This window comes from Gossypium raimondii, chromosome 4, assembly GCF_025698545.1.
Source record: "Gossypium raimondii isolate GPD5lz chromosome 4, ASM2569854v1, whole genome shotgun sequence".
Taxonomy (NCBI): domain Eukaryota; kingdom Viridiplantae; phylum Streptophyta; class Magnoliopsida; order Malvales; family Malvaceae; genus Gossypium; species Gossypium raimondii.
The window spans coordinates 1,167,803-1,184,171 of NC_068568.1; the positions used below are offsets into that span (position 1 = coordinate 1,167,803).

The 16,369-nt window shown below is 33.7% G+C and overlaps 2 protein-coding genes across 2 annotated transcripts; one reads left to right on the plus strand and one right to left on the minus strand.

The window, feature by feature from the left end:
• Window positions 1–4,770: 4,770 nt before the first annotated feature.
• Window positions 4,771–9,346, plus strand: LOC105780417 (ribose-phosphate pyrophosphokinase 4). The gene is made up of 7 exons (XM_012604732.2): window positions 4,771–5,164; window positions 5,263–5,578; window positions 6,172–6,267; window positions 6,775–6,843; window positions 7,684–7,812; window positions 8,300–8,399; window positions 8,869–9,346. The coding sequence occupies exons 1-7, from the start codon at window positions 4,842–4,844 to the stop codon at window positions 9,000–9,002; spliced, it is 1,167 nt and encodes a 388-aa protein (XP_012460186.1). The 5' UTR covers window positions 4,771–4,841; the 3' UTR covers window positions 9,003–9,346.
• A 1,242-nt stretch (window positions 9,347–10,588) lies between these two features.
• Window positions 10,589–15,910, minus strand: LOC105780092 (uncharacterized). The gene is made up of 10 exons (XM_012604209.2): window positions 15,381–15,910; window positions 14,343–14,825; window positions 14,069–14,226; window positions 13,799–13,882; window positions 13,666–13,718; window positions 12,988–13,069; window positions 12,641–12,748; window positions 12,276–12,399; window positions 12,107–12,192; window positions 10,589–11,216 (listed from the first exon to the last, which is right to left on the minus strand). The coding sequence occupies exons 1-10, from the start codon at window positions 15,757–15,759 to the stop codon at window positions 10,995–10,997; spliced, it is 1,779 nt and encodes a 592-aa protein (XP_012459663.1). The 5' UTR covers window positions 15,760–15,910; the 3' UTR covers window positions 10,589–10,994.
• Window positions 15,911–16,369: the final 459 nt, after the last annotated feature.

Genomic DNA, 16,369 nt, shown 5'->3' on the forward strand with positions numbered 1-16,369 from the left:
AAAGTGTACTTCTCGTATCAACTAAATGAGAACTTCCAGATAATATCCATCCATTTTATTTTAGTAAATTGAAACAAGAACATCAGAGAAGGAATGGTAATGGATTACTACCTTTATATGCTGTTTTTATATGAAAATCAGCAGTGCACAACACAGAAACCGAACCATAACATGCAATCTCGTGCACTTATAACCCATATAATTAACAAAAGCCAGAAACATACAATGCTGAGTCTCTTGAACGAATTCTATAAGTTAGCATTTACCATTAACGGACTAACCTGAAAATAAAGCTGGACAGACGGCACACAAGTCTCATTTTGGACTTGAAAAGATACATGCCGAGTAAGAAACACAACTCAAAGATAACCTAAGAGATCACTAGTTTCCAATGTACGATAAAGACTCCTTTATGATTTCTTAAATGTTACGAGCTAAATTACAAGCTTTCAGCTTATTCGGTATCAATGATCTATAGTTACAATTAAGTAAAAGTAGTGTAAAATCTATACAACCACCGATCACTAGTGCAGACAATGAGGTTCAACAGTCATAGGCTGCAGACATGATGATCGATGAAAGACTAAATGTATGCCAAGCACAACTACAAATGAAGTAGAGCATCCATGTTATTCGAATGCTGATTCTTTTCGGATCAAATGAACCGATTCTTTTCCGGAGAGGAATTCGACGCTCCAATTCGAATGCTGATTTTCAAAACTCTTGATCTGACAGCAGAACCGACTACACTTCCTGTCGTTTAACAAACTCGAAAAAAATTTAAAGGAAGCGAGTTGTGCCGTAATGGCCGCCATAGGTAGGGGTCACACTGTTAATTGATGGGATCTCTGGATAATTTCAGGTTGTAGTAGTATCTATTTTTATCTTTAGAAAATAATCTCTTTTGTTTTCTTTTTGGGTAAACTACACCCATGGTCACTTTTGTTTACCTTAGGTTACGTTTTAGTCACTTATGTTTGAAATGTTACGTTTTAGTCATTTACGTTATCATGTTATAATATTTTAGTCACTGAGCCATTAATCATCGCTAATGGTGTAGCGGTAAGCTGACGTGACACGTTAAATCATCATTTCAAACAAAATTTTAGGTTAAATTATACAATTGATCCCCATATTTTTTTCGTTTTAAGTAATTTAATTTTTTTTTTCTTTTATGTTCTTTAAACTTTCCTCTCTTTTTTTTTCCATTCTCTTTTGTTTCTCCCTCTGTTTTCAGACATTTCCCATTCCTTTTAACATATTAGGAACATTCTGTCCTCGAATTCCATGTGCATTAGGTATAAACAAGTTAAATCCATCCTCAAATGTCCTTAAAACAAAATTTAAATCCAAACCATTAAAATACTTAATTCGCAGCGAATTCTCCACAACCTTAACAGTGAAATGAAATTGGTTATAAGATTACCGCCAATTTATGCTCGGAGCTCAATTGCATCTGAATCGCAGCATTCTCTTGGCGAGCACCTGGTCTGGCCAATAAAGGCAGACTTTTGGCGGGTTTAACGGCGGAACCGGCGATGAGGCGGCCATTGATATCGACGGAGATGAATTCCGGATCAAATGAACCGATTCTTTTGCCGGGAGAATTCGACGCAATTCGAATGCTGATTTTCAAAACTCTTGATCTGACACCAAAACCACTGCACTTCTTGTCGTTTAACAAACTCGAAAATGATTTAAGGAATGGGAAGTTTCCGAAATCCGTAGGCCCGGCACTGATTATGACCTATAATATCAGGTTTTAGTATTAACTTTTTATTTTTGAAAATAACCTTCTCTTTTTTTTTTCGATAAAAAAGGCAGACTTTTGAGAAAAGACAAAAGGGTATTAATGGCATTTATTCTGAAATTGGAACATAAAAAAAACTCTAGGGCCTATAAAAAAAAAATAAATACCATGGTCACTTTTGTTTACTTAGGTTAATTTCAGTCACTTATATTTGAAATGTTACCTTTGTATCTCGTTAATGTTGTAACGTTTTAGTCACTTAACCGTTAATTATCATTAATGGTGTAATGGTGGATTGATGACGTTAAATCATCATTTCAAACAAAACTTTAGGTTAAATTACAATTGGTCCCCATAATTATTAGTTTTGAGCAATTTAATTCTTTTAAATCGTTCCAACTTTCTTTCTTTCTGTTTTTTCTGTTTAACTCTTGCATCTCGCTTATTCTACCTTTTATTTCTTTTAGACCGGTAATGGCCGTCTGGTAAAAAAGACATGGTATGGGTTTATGGGATTTTGGTTATAGGCAAATGATGATCGACTTCCTTTCTATTAAAAGGTCAAATTTCGACTTCCTAATATGTTAAAAGGAATGGATCTTAAAAGGAAAACAAGGAGAAAAAAATTTGAATTTGAAATAAATTTAAAAAATTAATATTACTTTGGAAAGTTAAAAATATTGGGATCAATTTGTATTTGAAATTTACCAAAATTTTGTTTAAATTGATTTAAGTGGGATACCTTTGCTTAAGAATAGGCTTAAAATTGCCTGACTGACAAATATTATAACCATTGATTTGTATACATTTAATGGTATATAGTTATTTTGTGACTTAATAATTAATGACCATGGGTAATGAAACCTAAAAAAAAAAAGATTATTTTCTAAAGATAAAAGTCTACTACAACCTGAAATTATCCAGAGATCCCATCAATTAAAGTGGCAAATCACAATGGCGGCCTTACGGGCAAGCATTGAAATAATTTGTCTTAAACGGGAAGTAATGTGTTTTGATATGAGTGAGAAATGCACAATTTCATAAAATGAAGCTAAACGGTCCTCTAGAAGATGGATGACTACATCACGTCTGTAAAAAGGAAAGGAAAATGCAGCCTCGTGTAATCCCTCAGGAAATGTCCTGTTTAAAGTGTACTTCTCGTATCAACTAAATGAGAACTTCCAGATAATATCCATCCATTTTATTTTAGTAAATTGAAACAAGAACATCAGAGAAGGAATGGTAATGGATTACTACCTTTATATGCTGTTTTTATATGAAAATCAGCAGTGCACAACACAGAAACCGAACCATAACATGCAATCTCGTGCACTTATAACCCATATAATTAACAAAAGCCAGAAACATACAATGCTGAGTCTCTTGAACGAATTCTATAAGTTAGCATTTACCATTAACGGACTAACCTGAAAATAAAGCTGGACAGACGGCACACAAGTCTCATTTTGGACTTGAAAAGATACATGCCGAGTAAGAAACACAACTCAAAGATAACCTAAGAGATCACTAGTTTCCAATGTACGATAAAGACTCCTTTATGATTTCTTAAATGTTACGAGCTAAATTACAAGCTTTCAGCTTATTCGGTATCAATGATCTATAGTTACAATTAAGTAAAAGTAGTGTAAAATCTATACAACCACCGATCACTAGTGCAGACAATGAGGTTCAACAGTCATAGGCTGCAGACATGATGATCGATGAAAGACTAAATGTATGCCAAGCACAACTACAAATGAAGTAGAGCATCCATGTTATTCGAATGCTGATTCTTTTCGGATCAAATGAACCGATTCTTTTCCGGAGAGGAATTCGACGCTCCAATTCGAATGCTGATTTTCAAAACTCTTGATCTGACAGCAGAACCGACTACACTTCCTGTCGTTTAACAAACTCGAAAAAAATTTAAAGGAAGCGAGTTGTGCCGTAATGGCCGCCATAGGTAGGGGTCACACTGTTAATTGATGGGATCTCTGGATAATTTCAGGTTGTAGTAGTATCTATTTTTATCTTTAGAAAATAATCTCTTTTGTTTTCTTTTTGGGTAAACTACACCCATGGTCACTTTTGTTTACCTTAGGTTACGTTTTAGTCACTTATGTTTGAAATGTTACGTTTTAGTCATTTACGTTATCATGTTATAATATTTTAGTCACTGAGCCATTAATCATCGCTAATGGTGTAACGGTAAGCTGACGTGACACGTTAAATCATCATTTCAAACAAAATTTTAGGTTAAATTATACAATTGATCCCCATATTTTTTTCGTTTTAAGTAATTTAATTTTTTTTTTCTTTTATGTTCTTTAAACTTTCCTCTCTTTTTTTTTCCATTCTCTTTTGTTTCTCCCTCTGTTTTCAGACATTTCCCATTCCTTTTAACATATTAGGAAGTCGAATTGGCAATGAAAAAAGAAGTAGGAAGTCGACTGTCATCATTTGCCTATAACCAAAACCCATAAACCCATACCATGCTTCTTTTTTCACTACCAATTCGACTTCCTGGTATGTTAAAAGAAATAAAAAGGTAGAAAAACAGAGGGAGAAGCAGAAGAGAATGAAAAAAAATAAAAAAAAAGAAAGAAAGAAAGTTAAAAGAACATAAAAGAATTAAATTGCTCAAAACGAATAATTATGGGGACCAATTGTATAGTTTAACCTAAAGTTTTTGTTTGAAATGATGATTTAACGTGCCACGTCAGCTTACCATTACACCATTAATGATAATTAACGGCTTAGTGACTAAAACGTTACAACACGATAACGTAAGTGACTAAAACGTAACATTTCAAATATAAGTGACTGAAATGTAACCTAAGTAAACAAAAGTGACCATAGGTGTAGTTTACCCTTTTTTTTTTTATAAAAAAAGACTAGACTTTTTTTTTTTTTATCTTTTCCAGATTTGAGAATAAATGCCAATTAATACCCTTTTGTCTTTTCTCAAAAAAGTCTGCCTTTTTTTATCAAAAAAGAAAAAAGAGAGAGGTTATTTTCTAAAACATAAAAATAGATAATACTAAAACCTGATATTATCAAGGGATACCATCAATTAACAGTGTGCCCGCCTATGGCGGCCATTTCGGCACAACTCGCTTCCTTTAAATCATTTTCGAGTTTGTTAAACGACAAGAAGTGCAGTCGGTTTTGGTGTCAGATCAAGAGTTTTGAAAATCAGCATTCGAATTGGAGCGTCGAATTCCTCTCCGGAAAAGAATCGGTTCATTTGATCCGGAATTCATCTCCGTCGATATCAATGGCCGCCTCCGTCGCCGGTTCCGCCGTTAAACCCGCCAAAAAAGTCTGCCTTTTTTATTGCTCCGAGACCGAGGTGCTCGCCAAGAGAATCGCTGCTGATTCAGATGCAATTGAGCTCCGCAGCATAAATTGGCGGTAATCTTATAACCAATTTCATTTCACTGTTAAGGTTGTGGAGAATTCGCTGCGAATTAAGTATTTTAATGGTTTGGATTTAAATTTTGTTTTTTTAGGACATTTGAGGATGGATTTCCGAACTTGTTTATACCTAATGCACATGGAATTCGAGGACAGAATGTAGCTTTTCTAGCTTCGTTTAGCTCACCGGCGGTGATTTTCGAGCAGTTATCGGTGATCTATGCTTTGCCGAAACTGTTCGTTTCATCGTTCACGCTAGTTCTCCCGTTTTTCCCAACTGGAACTTCGGAGCGAATGGAAGACGAAGGAGATGTTGCCACGGCTTTCACTCTTGCTAGGATATTGTCCCATATACCGACCTCTAGGGGAGGCCCTACTAGCTTAGTAACATTCGATATCCATGCTTTGCAGGTATCATGCTTTTTCAATTTAAAACTTCTACTTTAATAGTCAACACCATTTGTATTCTCTGTTAAAATATGCTTTATGTTAGGGATGCTTACTGTCAAAATGATTGCATGAGAGAATTGTTGGCAGATTTTGATGAAAATACCATGACTTTGATGACCGATCTGATTTTAGTTAAATAAATTATTAAAAACTTATAAAATAAAATAAACATATTGAAAAAATTATAAAACCGGTCCAGCTGTCTGCTCAATCGGTTTTCTGTCCTGGTTTAACTCGTTGGAAGTGATTCGCTAAAATACCAGTTCAACCCCTTTGTCTGGGCCGGTATACTGGCCGGTTCCTGGTCCAATTGGTCCAATCCAGTTCCAACAACTATTGCAAATACTAATGGTCTAAACAATCGGCCTATGGTTTCTGAATCTAAAAGGTCAAAAGATTTAACTTTTAACTTTTTGAGTACTAGGATTAGATCTTAAACTTAAAAGTACAAGGAGCAACAACATATTTTGACTTTGACTTAGTTTTTTATGTAGTTTTATTCTGATTGTTTCTTGAGAAAGTTTCTAATCTGTTTATGTGTATTTTGTATTTAGGAGAGATTCTACTTCGGTGATACTATTTTGCCTTGCTTTGAGAGTGGGATACCTTTGCTTAAGAATAGGCTTCAAAAGCTTCCCGACTCTGACAAAGTAAGTTTATATACCCTTTTTGATTTGTATATCATTTTTATGGGTATTGATAGTTATTTTTTGTGACGTTTGTCATATTTTGATTGACTGATGTTGTAATGAAACCTTAAATAAAGAATTCTCAAGTATGGAGGATTGAACCCCAGCTCTTGGCCTAGTGACCTGGGTGTTCACCTCCACGACTTACATAGTGAGTTCAAATCACAAGGGCAGCCGTGTTGTGGAGTGTGCGAGAGTTGGCAATAATTTGCTCCTACCTCGGGTGTGCTAGTCAATTGTGTGTTTGATGGTTTCTAAGCTTTTGAAGTTCTCAAAGCTTCATTTTTCTTGTTGGTTATTGAGACTATTTCAAAATGGTTGAACCAAAATCAATTTTCTTAGATATTTTTGTTCTTAATTCAAATTATTTTGGATTATGGTACTTGCGAATCTGTGTGTTGGAAGAGTATTTACTTAAAACAGTTTCGAATTTCTAATATTTTGCTATAATTTCCGTACTTTTCCCAGATATCCATTGCTTTTCCCGATGATGGTGCTTGGAAAAGATTTCATAAACAGCTGCAACATTTTCCAACTGTATGTAACATCTGCATAACATGGATGCTCTACTTCATTTGTAGTTGTGTTTGGCATACATTTAGTCTTTCATCGATCATCATGTCTACAGCCTATGACTGTTGAACCTCATTGTCTGCACTAGTGATCGGTGGTTGTATAGATTTTACACTACTTTTACTTAATTGTAACTATAGATCATTGATACCGAATAAGCTGAAAGCTTGTAATTTAGCTCGTAACATTTAAGAAATCATAAAGGAGTCTTTATGGTACATTGGAAACCAGTGATCTCTTAGGTTATCTTTGAGTTGTGTTTCTTACTCGGCATGTATCTTTTCAAGTCCAAAATGAGACTTGTGTGCCGTCTGTCCAGCTTTATTTTCAGGTTAGTCCGTTAATGGTAAATGCTAACTTATAGAATTCGTTCAAGAGACTCAGGATTGTATGTTTCTGGCTTCTGTTAATTATATGGGTTATAAGTGCACGAGATTGCATGTTATGGTTTGGTTTCTGTGTTGTGCACTGCTGATTTTCATATAAAAACAGCATATAAAGGTAGTAATCCTTACCATTCCTTCTCTGATGTTCTTGTTTCAGTTTACTAAAATAAAATGGATGGATATTATCTGGAAGTTCTCATTTAGTTGATACGAGAAGTATACTTTAAACAGGACATTTCCAGAGGGATTACACGAGGCTGCATTTTCCTTTCCTTCTTACAGATGTGATGTAGTCATCCATCTTCTAGAGGACCGTTTAGCTTCATTTTATGAAATTGTGCATATCTCACTCATTCTTACAGCTTAAAACTCGGTTATTGCATAAAGATGCTGGGATAACATTCTCCAATCATAACAGATTGTTTGTAATAAAGTTCGGATAGGGGACCAACGAATCGTACGCATCAAAGAGGGAGATGCTACAGGACGGCATGTGGTGATTGTTGATGATTTGGTTCAATCAGGTGGGACTCTGATTGAATGCCAGGTAATCAAACTCCTAACGAGGATTTTCTTGTGGCAAATTGCATTTGCCCTTCTTCACTAAAAAATAAGAAAATTAGTCTCTGTTTATTAGATCAAAGAACAAACTGGTAATTTTTATTAAAAATTTCATCCACTTCTATTGTTAAAAATTGGCATGGTTAACAGAATAATTGCGCCATGTGTTCCTCTTACGGATATATATCGATCAGCTTTTAACAATAGAAATAGATGAAATTTTTAATAAAAAATAAATTTACTCCGACTTCGAATACAAGTTCTTCCATGGAACTTTTTTAACAGATGGGGTAAAGTATAATCCGACTTCGAATAAAAAATTAATTTATTTGTCTATTTTTTTAACAGATGGGGTAAAGTATAATCCGACTTCGAATACAAGTTCTTCCATGGAACTTTTGCCTTTTATTGTTTATGGTTTGTAAACCTGCAATTCTGTGTACTAAACATCTCTCAATGTCCATGTTTTGCAGAAAGTATTAGCAGCCAATGGAGCAACAAAAATAAGTGCATATGTGACGCATGGAATTTTCCCTAAAAGCTCGTGGCAACGCTTTGAACATGATAATGGAGGTATTGCTTGCACCTTTACAATAGCATTTTAGAAGTCTAGTATCCTATTTCATATATAGGTTAAAATATGCCATAAGTTCCTGTACTTTTGGTAAAATTGAAATTTAATCCTTGTAGTTTTATTTCTAGGAATTTAGTCTTTTACTTTTCAGATTTCAAAATTCAAGTTAGACTGTTAACAGTGTTAAAATTATTTTGTTAAATTCAAGTTCGTTACAATGCCAATTTTTTAGTTATATTGCTACTAAGTAAATATCTTTTCTATTTTAAAATGTCACACCAATAAATTAGAAAAATTCGATGTTAACAAATTTAAAATATAATAAGAATAAAAATAAAATTTTATAATATAAAATACAAATATATTAAAATGAAAAGGTCAATAGCTCGAGCAACTCGATTATTACCAAATCAACTTCGAGCTTTTTTATTCCGTTAAATCTTGATGTTGTCTCAAAATTATATGTAGGGCAACCTGAGAAAGGGCTAACCTATTTCTGGATCACTGATTCATGCCCTCACACGGTGAAAGAGGTAAAGTGCAAACGTCCTTTTGAAATTCTTAGCCTTTCTGGTTCCATTGCAGCTGCTCTTCAGGTATAAAAGTAACCCTTTCAAAGTTACTAATAAATCAATTCATTACATTTTTTGAGTGAATTTAAGTTGTTTTGTTTATAGAAAATAAAATGTAATGAGATTAGAACCCTCCTTCGGCAGCAGAATTTTCTATTTAGGTTATTCGGGTTTTTTTCTTTCGATTTTTGGGTATGTTACTCAGAGTTGGATGTTGATGTTGAGTACGGGTATATCTTATTTAGTTATGTTCAAATTTCCTTTTCAAAATTTCGTATGATCTGTGAGTCGTGTTCTCATACTTGTATTTGAATATTTGGTTGGTTACGATATCAAATACGGATACTATATGCATATCGCAATACTTTTACGAATTTTTGGTATGTTACTCGGTGTTGGTCTTGAGTACGGGTACATTTTATGTAGTTATGTTCAATTCTATTTTCAAATTTTCATATGATTTGTGAGTCGTATTCTTATACTTGTATTCAAATATTTGGTTGGTTACGATATCAAATACAGATACTTTATATATATTACTTCTGAGATGGTATATACCCATCGCCCTGCATTATTTTTATGATTTTTGATGTTACTTACCGAGTTGGTGTTGAATATGGGTATATATAGCTTATTAGATTATGTTCAATTTGTTTCAAAATTTCGTATATTTTGCGGGCCGATTCACATAATTGTGTTTTAAAATTACGATCTGAATATTTTTAATACATACTCACAATTTTGATGGTACCTAGTTATCAATAAATTATAGCAAATTGTAGCCCTTCCAAAATAGAGAAATGTCAAAATTAAATTTATATTTCATAAGGACAAGTGTCAAAATTACACATGAATCATCCTATATTTTAATTTTATAGATCCCTAATAATACTATCAATCAATTGAATTAGTATTATTTTACGATGATATTATATACACAAACAATTATATTAATACAATATAAAAATAAATATATGTATTAATTTTTGAAAATATATAATTAAGCCAAAATTAAAATTTCGTATATATAATTACAGCCAATCAAAATTTATATAAATCAAAATTCATGCAAATTTATTATCTCTATCTATTACTATATTTTACCCAGATGTTAAAATTGTTTTCTCACTAGAAACTTTTATATTTATTTTTTGCCAGAATATTTAACTCTCCGCTAGTCAACATAAAAATGGTAAAATCTTTATAAAGCTTACGGATCATAGATAAAACTCCAACGTTTGTTTTATTAGTCAAGACTGTTCACCACATCTCTAAAATCGAGAAGGTTATGCTTGTGTGGTTGCTTAAGTGAGTGCAATGCGTGTGTGGGTGTAAGTTCGAAATTCTATTCTATAAAAACATTTATCATATAATGCTTATTAAGCTATTTTAAAACTTATTAAACATTTTGTTTCCACTTATTTCCAAACCATGCCTGAAATTCCACCAAGATTGACAATAAAAAGAAAAAAGAAATTTAATTTTCAGGATAGTATATAAAAAAATTACAAAAATAACTAATCAATAACTTTGGATTTTGGAACTAATTTTATATCAGCAGAAAACTTTTAACTTTAAAAAACAAATAAAGGGAACTTAAATAAAAAAGAAACAGATAAACGGAAAATCTGTAAGACACCCTTTTTTTTTCTTTCTCTATTTCCTCTTTTTAACAGTTTTACAACACAGATCTACACCCAAAAAAGGAAAAGCTCAAAAGTAACAACTTAGCCGCTGAACTAAATTCTTTTCCCATTGACACCTAAACTTTTTTTTTTCATTTTGGTACTTCAACTATTTTCGTGTCCTATTTTATGTGCCACATGTTATATTCTTATCGGCAACTTTATATTTTGGGGTAAAGTAGGATAAATATGATAGTTTAGGTACCAAAGTGAAACAAAAAATTTACATACCAAAGTGAAAACTGAATGCAGTTTAGAGGCTAAATCGTACCTTAAGCCAATTTATATAAAAAAAAAAAAAAGCTTAAGAGGAAGCAAGCACTGTTTCACATAGGTTTCATTTTAACTTGTGAGACACTTTAATGTAATTTAGGAGTTTCTTAAGAGCCTTACCACTATCAATGGCTTCCCTGGCCCTATCGAGAGCTATGGTCACGTCTTCAGCACCATCACAACCCAGTAAATGATCCACAATTCCGGCATTTAAAACGATTCGATCGTATGCTGGCCCTTTTTGGCCATGCAGAGCAGCCAAACCCAGCTCTATATTCTTTGATACCTGCCATTGCAGCAAACACGGTCAAATGATCATCGGTTCTTCTATATACATATATATATCATTTGATACAATGTCGAGCGGAGTTTCTTAATTTCACAAACAAGGTTTAGAAACTGTCACATGATCTTAATCAATACTTAAAAATATAAATAAATAAATGGACACATGACAGTTCTTTAACACCAATTGTGTTAAAATCCGGTTTACCGGATAATAATCCACACACACACACGGATGTATGTACGGATATATAAATAACAAAGAAAAAATGGGGAGGGGGGATTTTCTTTTCACCACTTTAATGGCTAAATTGCTCGGACTATGTACATTAAATATAAGTATGTGTCCGGCATGGATATTCTCAATTTTTTCAAAGTTTACAATGCCCCGTATTTATTTTCAAATACGAGTACTTTAGGAAAAAAAAGAGTCTAAATAACATAATGGTTTAGGGTGTTAATTTGGAAGTATAAAGAATATAATTCATTTATATCTTTGCAACAGTAATGCTTGCATAAAGCAACAAGCTAATGGGAATCAAATTCGAAAGCATCTTGCAATTGCATCATTCTATAGGCAAGGAATAAATTGACAGTCTGATTATAATGATCAAAGATTATACAGAAAAGGAATTTCGAAGTTTATTGACTCATCAGTTCTTGGCATATCGGCTGGTTCGAAATCATGGTCCAAATATGTGTCGGATACGAGTATTTTAAGAAAAATGAGGTGTCCGGATAACATAGATCAATGCGACTTTAATACCGCATAAAACAAAAGGCTAATGGGATTTGGGAGCATCCTACAATTGTATCATTCTATAGGCAAGAAACAAATGGACATGCAAGATCATGATCGAGATTGTATAGAAAAGGAATTTCGAAGTTTACCGATCTATCAGTTCTTGGTGTATCAGTTGGTTCAAAACCATAGTCCATAGCATTAACCTCGAGCCTAAAACTCTGATGTGATACTCCTGCGATATTAGGATATTTTATCAGTAACAAAGGAATTTATTACTTTTAAACTGGAGTCAAGGCAACACAGTTAAATACGAACCATCCTCTTTGCAAGCTGTTTCCGTGCCTACTGAACGAAAACCGGAACAATAGTTTACAGGAAAGCCTTTTGACGTGCTTGCTGATCGTAACCTAGTTGTCATTGAGAGGGCACCTTCTTCTCCCTTAAATAAGACCAGTCTCACATATTAAGTGTTTTTTATCAGATCACTTGTTGATTACTCTGAATTTAAGTTAAATTTAAACAGTATCTTGAACATCGTGTAAAAGGCAAAATTTGTTACTCCTTAACCAAAATATTTTCAAATTTAACCCATATTATAAAGATGAAGTTGTCAATAACGCCAATGGCAAGCCAAAAGGCCACTTTGTTTTGTTGTTGCTGCAAAAAGGTAAATTTCTAACCTTCACTACCAAACCAGAATATACACCTCTTCGTTTCATAAGCATTAACAAAGGCTCCTCGTAACCTTCATGATAAAATCCGGTAACAATTGATTCCTTCCCTTTAGCCTGTTACAAAATCATCATTTTACTTTGTGAAATAAGCACCACAGCGTACTTTAGGAACGGTTTTAACAAGCAAAAACAAAAAGTAGTACAGAACAAGGTTCTTTGTGCAAGATGTCATGCAAATTTTTAGTTAGGTTAAGCACCATTGGAAACAAACAACATACATGCATAATATATACATAATATGTATAATATATGAAACTAATACAAAATAATTTTATGTCGATATATGTGCTCACCCTAATAAATTGCTGGACCTTTTCAGTTGTTGCTAGTGGTGGGCGTTTCTTTATGTGCTCCCTCAATCCAATCAGTGAATATCTGCAGAAATCATAAAATGATCCTGAACAGCCTCATTTATTTATAGAAAATACAGAGGAGACAAAATCAAGAAATAGACCATAACTAGTACAGTTCTTAAATTAATTATATAATTACATCTAATGTTTAGACACGAGAAGGGGAAAAAATGTGGAATTATACCCCAAGAACAATCAATCATAATGAGATCAATGCCTTAGATGCTCAGAACTAGATTATATAACTGATGTAAGATCGTATTTATATGTAGGGCATTATTCAAAAGAGAAAAGGTAGAGTAACAGAAAACGTACCAAGTTTCTAAACATATTACACATCATCACAAAACCTGAAAGTAGAAAATATTATCTGGAAGAATATTTCAACGGTAGTTGAAAACATGGACTCGTAAACAGTCTAGCTTTTAGTCCCATTTCAAGACTGACATTTTATTTGAACTTGGAGTTGGATTCAAATGTTAATAAGTATATTGAAATCCTTAACCACTTTTATTTACAATTTATTTCTTCTTGTCCCCCCCCCCCTTGTGATTACCATGGGAGCAAAAAATATGGAAGAAAACAAACTAAACTACATATATTCAGTTAGATTCATACAGAGATGGGCGAGCTTCACGTTGACTTAGGTATGCAAAACCAACCTCCTCGTCCTGAAAAAAACTTCAAAAGTTTCAATGAGGGAAAAAAAAGGGAGGGAGCAGAGAGAGACAGAACAGTTGTGTACGCCAACCTCAATAAGTTTTTTTGCCTGATGCAAGGATAAGTTTGTGTTTGCTCCCATAAAGTTCAGCATTTGTTCTTCAGTTACACCTCCCTGAGAAAAGGAAGACTTCTTTATGATAGTACTTTCAAATTTTGAAACTAGGAACAATTTCATAGCAGCAGAAGGATGTAGTTCTTAGACAATCTGCAGCAGTTACAAATCAACATCTACTTCCATTTTCCAGGATAAATCATAACAAAGAAAAACATCCACATGCCACAGATACTGAGAACTTACCTTCGGTGGCATCCACTCCACACCATGAAGCAAGGAAGATTCACCATAACAGGATCTAACCGCAGCAACAAACAACGTGCTTCTAAAGAAACGTGTGTTGCCATCATAAGGTTCACCGTAATGGGTCAAAGAGTTAACATCAGCAACTGGAGCAGGACCTGATGGTCACTCAACAGATTAGCCAGAATATAATAAAACTTCATTTGGTTGATATTCACTTGCAATGCAGCATTGTGACAAGTTTCAAGAAATAAAATACATGTAAATCACATACCAAGTTCATCATCAAATGCAAGGCAGTATGCTTTAAGTTCGCGATCTGTTTCCCTGTTCATACGCTGACCAATTAAGAAAGCTGAAAGCAATGATTCACTTACTCCAGTAGATTTTCCATCTTCAAATTTCAATGGAAGAACATCTTTCAGAACACCTTGGACTTCCTCATACCCAAGGTGACCTCCTGCTAAAATTTCTCTAAGAGCACCAACCAATCTCATTTCTGTCGTGCCTTTCCCAATAAACTGCGGCCCTACTGAATTCCCTAATCCCATTATAGACCCTTCAGGATCAGCAATGAAAATCACATCAGGCGGTAGTGCTCGTAAGAGAAGTGGCCAAAATAAGTTCATTGCACGCCTTTCTCCTTCACTCCATTGAGTCTCTTCCGGAAAGGAATTTGCACGGATAGTCATTCCAGCAAAGAATGCTCCAATCTGTGCTTTTGAGACTTGCTCTTCATCTTTTAATTCCCCCCTAACTGTCAACATACACAAAACAGTACCTAACTTAAGCCATAAAAATAAATTTCTTTCGAATTCAAAAGCTTCAACAAAGACACCAAATCGGTAAAATTTGACCAACCTATCTCCACTTGAAACATTTCAAGTTCTAAAAAATCATTTTAGAGCAAATTCCTAGGTTCCAAAAATGAACCAAAAGAAAAAGGCCAAAAGCATACTCCCCATCAAAACAACCTTACTCAAGAAATCAATTAAACCTCAAAAAATTGTAGTATTAACGTTATAATCTAACTTCTGAGAGGAAATGAAGTTATAGTTCCAAGAGAGAAATGCTTTTAACTATAAAATCATTTTAGAGCTAATTCCTAAGTTCAAATAAATAATTTTAGACCGAATTCCAAAGTTCCAAAACTAAAAACACAAGGCCAACACCATATCCCTTCCATCAAAGCAACCTTGCTCTATAAAACAATTAAACCTAATAAATTGCATGAACTCTATAACTAAAGTTAAGAGAAACTACAAAAGAAGCATATATTTCCAAGAGAGAAATAAACAAACGAATACTTAACCTGATCTCAAAATTGTATCCAAAACCTTAAACGCCTGTTCTTCCGAGAGCGGTCTAGTCTGCGTAGGTCCAGTACAAATCCTCGCTTGAGCTTCCAACACCGTTTGATTCGGCTTCGGCAACATAGACCTCCGATAAGTAGAAGAAATCGCCGGATTTCTCATATCAGATTCTTTAAGACCTAGCTCCTCTATAGTCGCCGAATCAAGCAACGCCTTCACGGCGGTCGAACGAGTTTTCCGGCGAATCAAACGGCAGCCGCCGTCTCTTTTCAAAAAATAAAGAGAGGTCCGAGATCGGCATGGATTTGGATCTCGAGAAACGATATTGATTGAAGTGAAATAAAGAGAAGAAGATTCTGGTGAGAGTAGAGCTCGCATTTTTTTGAGTTTCTTTGATGAATTTGTTGGCCGTTGTTTTTTCTTTTCCTCCTTATTTTTTTGGAGCAAATGAAAAAAGTAAGGAAAAAAAAAACGGCTTTTAAGGCGTTGAAGGTGGGTTTTGCGGAGATGACGAGGTGAAACAAATGGAGTTTTATCCACTACGCTGTTTGCTCAATTTGAAAAATTGCGCCTACGTGGTTGCTCGCTGGCGCATTTATGTTAATTTTATTTATTATTATTATTATTATTATTATTATTATTATTATTATTATTATCATCTAAATTTAGTTTATTCTAGCATATCTTGGCGCATGAGTACGTGAGTTCGAATATAATAAAGCGTATTATCTTTTTATTTATGGGTGAGAGAGAAATTATGCGTATTTTAAGTATTATGTCAAAAAAGATAGATATTATCAAAATTTATAATGAGGTTAAAAAATAGTTTATATTAAGGTTTCAGAATCCGACTTGAGGTTGAATTGGGCAAGTTATTGATTTCATTGGTTCGAATGGTTAAATTAAATAAATAATTATGAAAATATTTTAAAATAATAATAATTAGTTCAATTGATTCACTCGATTTTTAGCTCGATTAGTTAATCAA

What these genes read in the sequence shown, in the direction of transcription:
- LOC105780417 (XM_012604732.2), top strand. Translation starts at nt 4,842, where the DNA reads ATGGCGGCCATTTCGGCACAACTCGCTTCCTTTAAATCATTTTCGAGT. An exon ending in CTCCGCAGCATAAATTGGCG is followed by an intron (nt 5,165 to 5,262) that starts GTAATCTTATAA and finishes TTGTTTTTTTAG; the next exon opens with GACATTTGAGGATGGATTTC. An exon ending in TCGATATCCATGCTTTGCAG is followed by an intron (nt 5,579 to 6,171) that starts GTATCATGCTTT and finishes TTTTGTATTTAG; the next exon opens with GAGAGATTCTACTTCGGTGA.
- LOC105780092 (XM_012604209.2), bottom strand. Translation starts at nt 15,759, where the DNA reads ATGCGAGCTCTACTCTCACCAGAATCTTCTTCTCTTTATTTCACTTCA. An exon ending in GGATACAATTTTGAGATCAG is followed by an intron (nt 14,826 to 15,380) that starts GTTAAGTATTCG and finishes GTATGTTGACAG; the next exon opens with TTAGGGGGGAATTAAAAGAT. An exon ending in CGTGAAGCTCGCCCATCTCT is followed by an intron (nt 13,070 to 13,665) that starts GTATGAATCTAA and finishes TGATTTCTGCAG; the next exon opens with ATATTCACTGATTGGATTGA.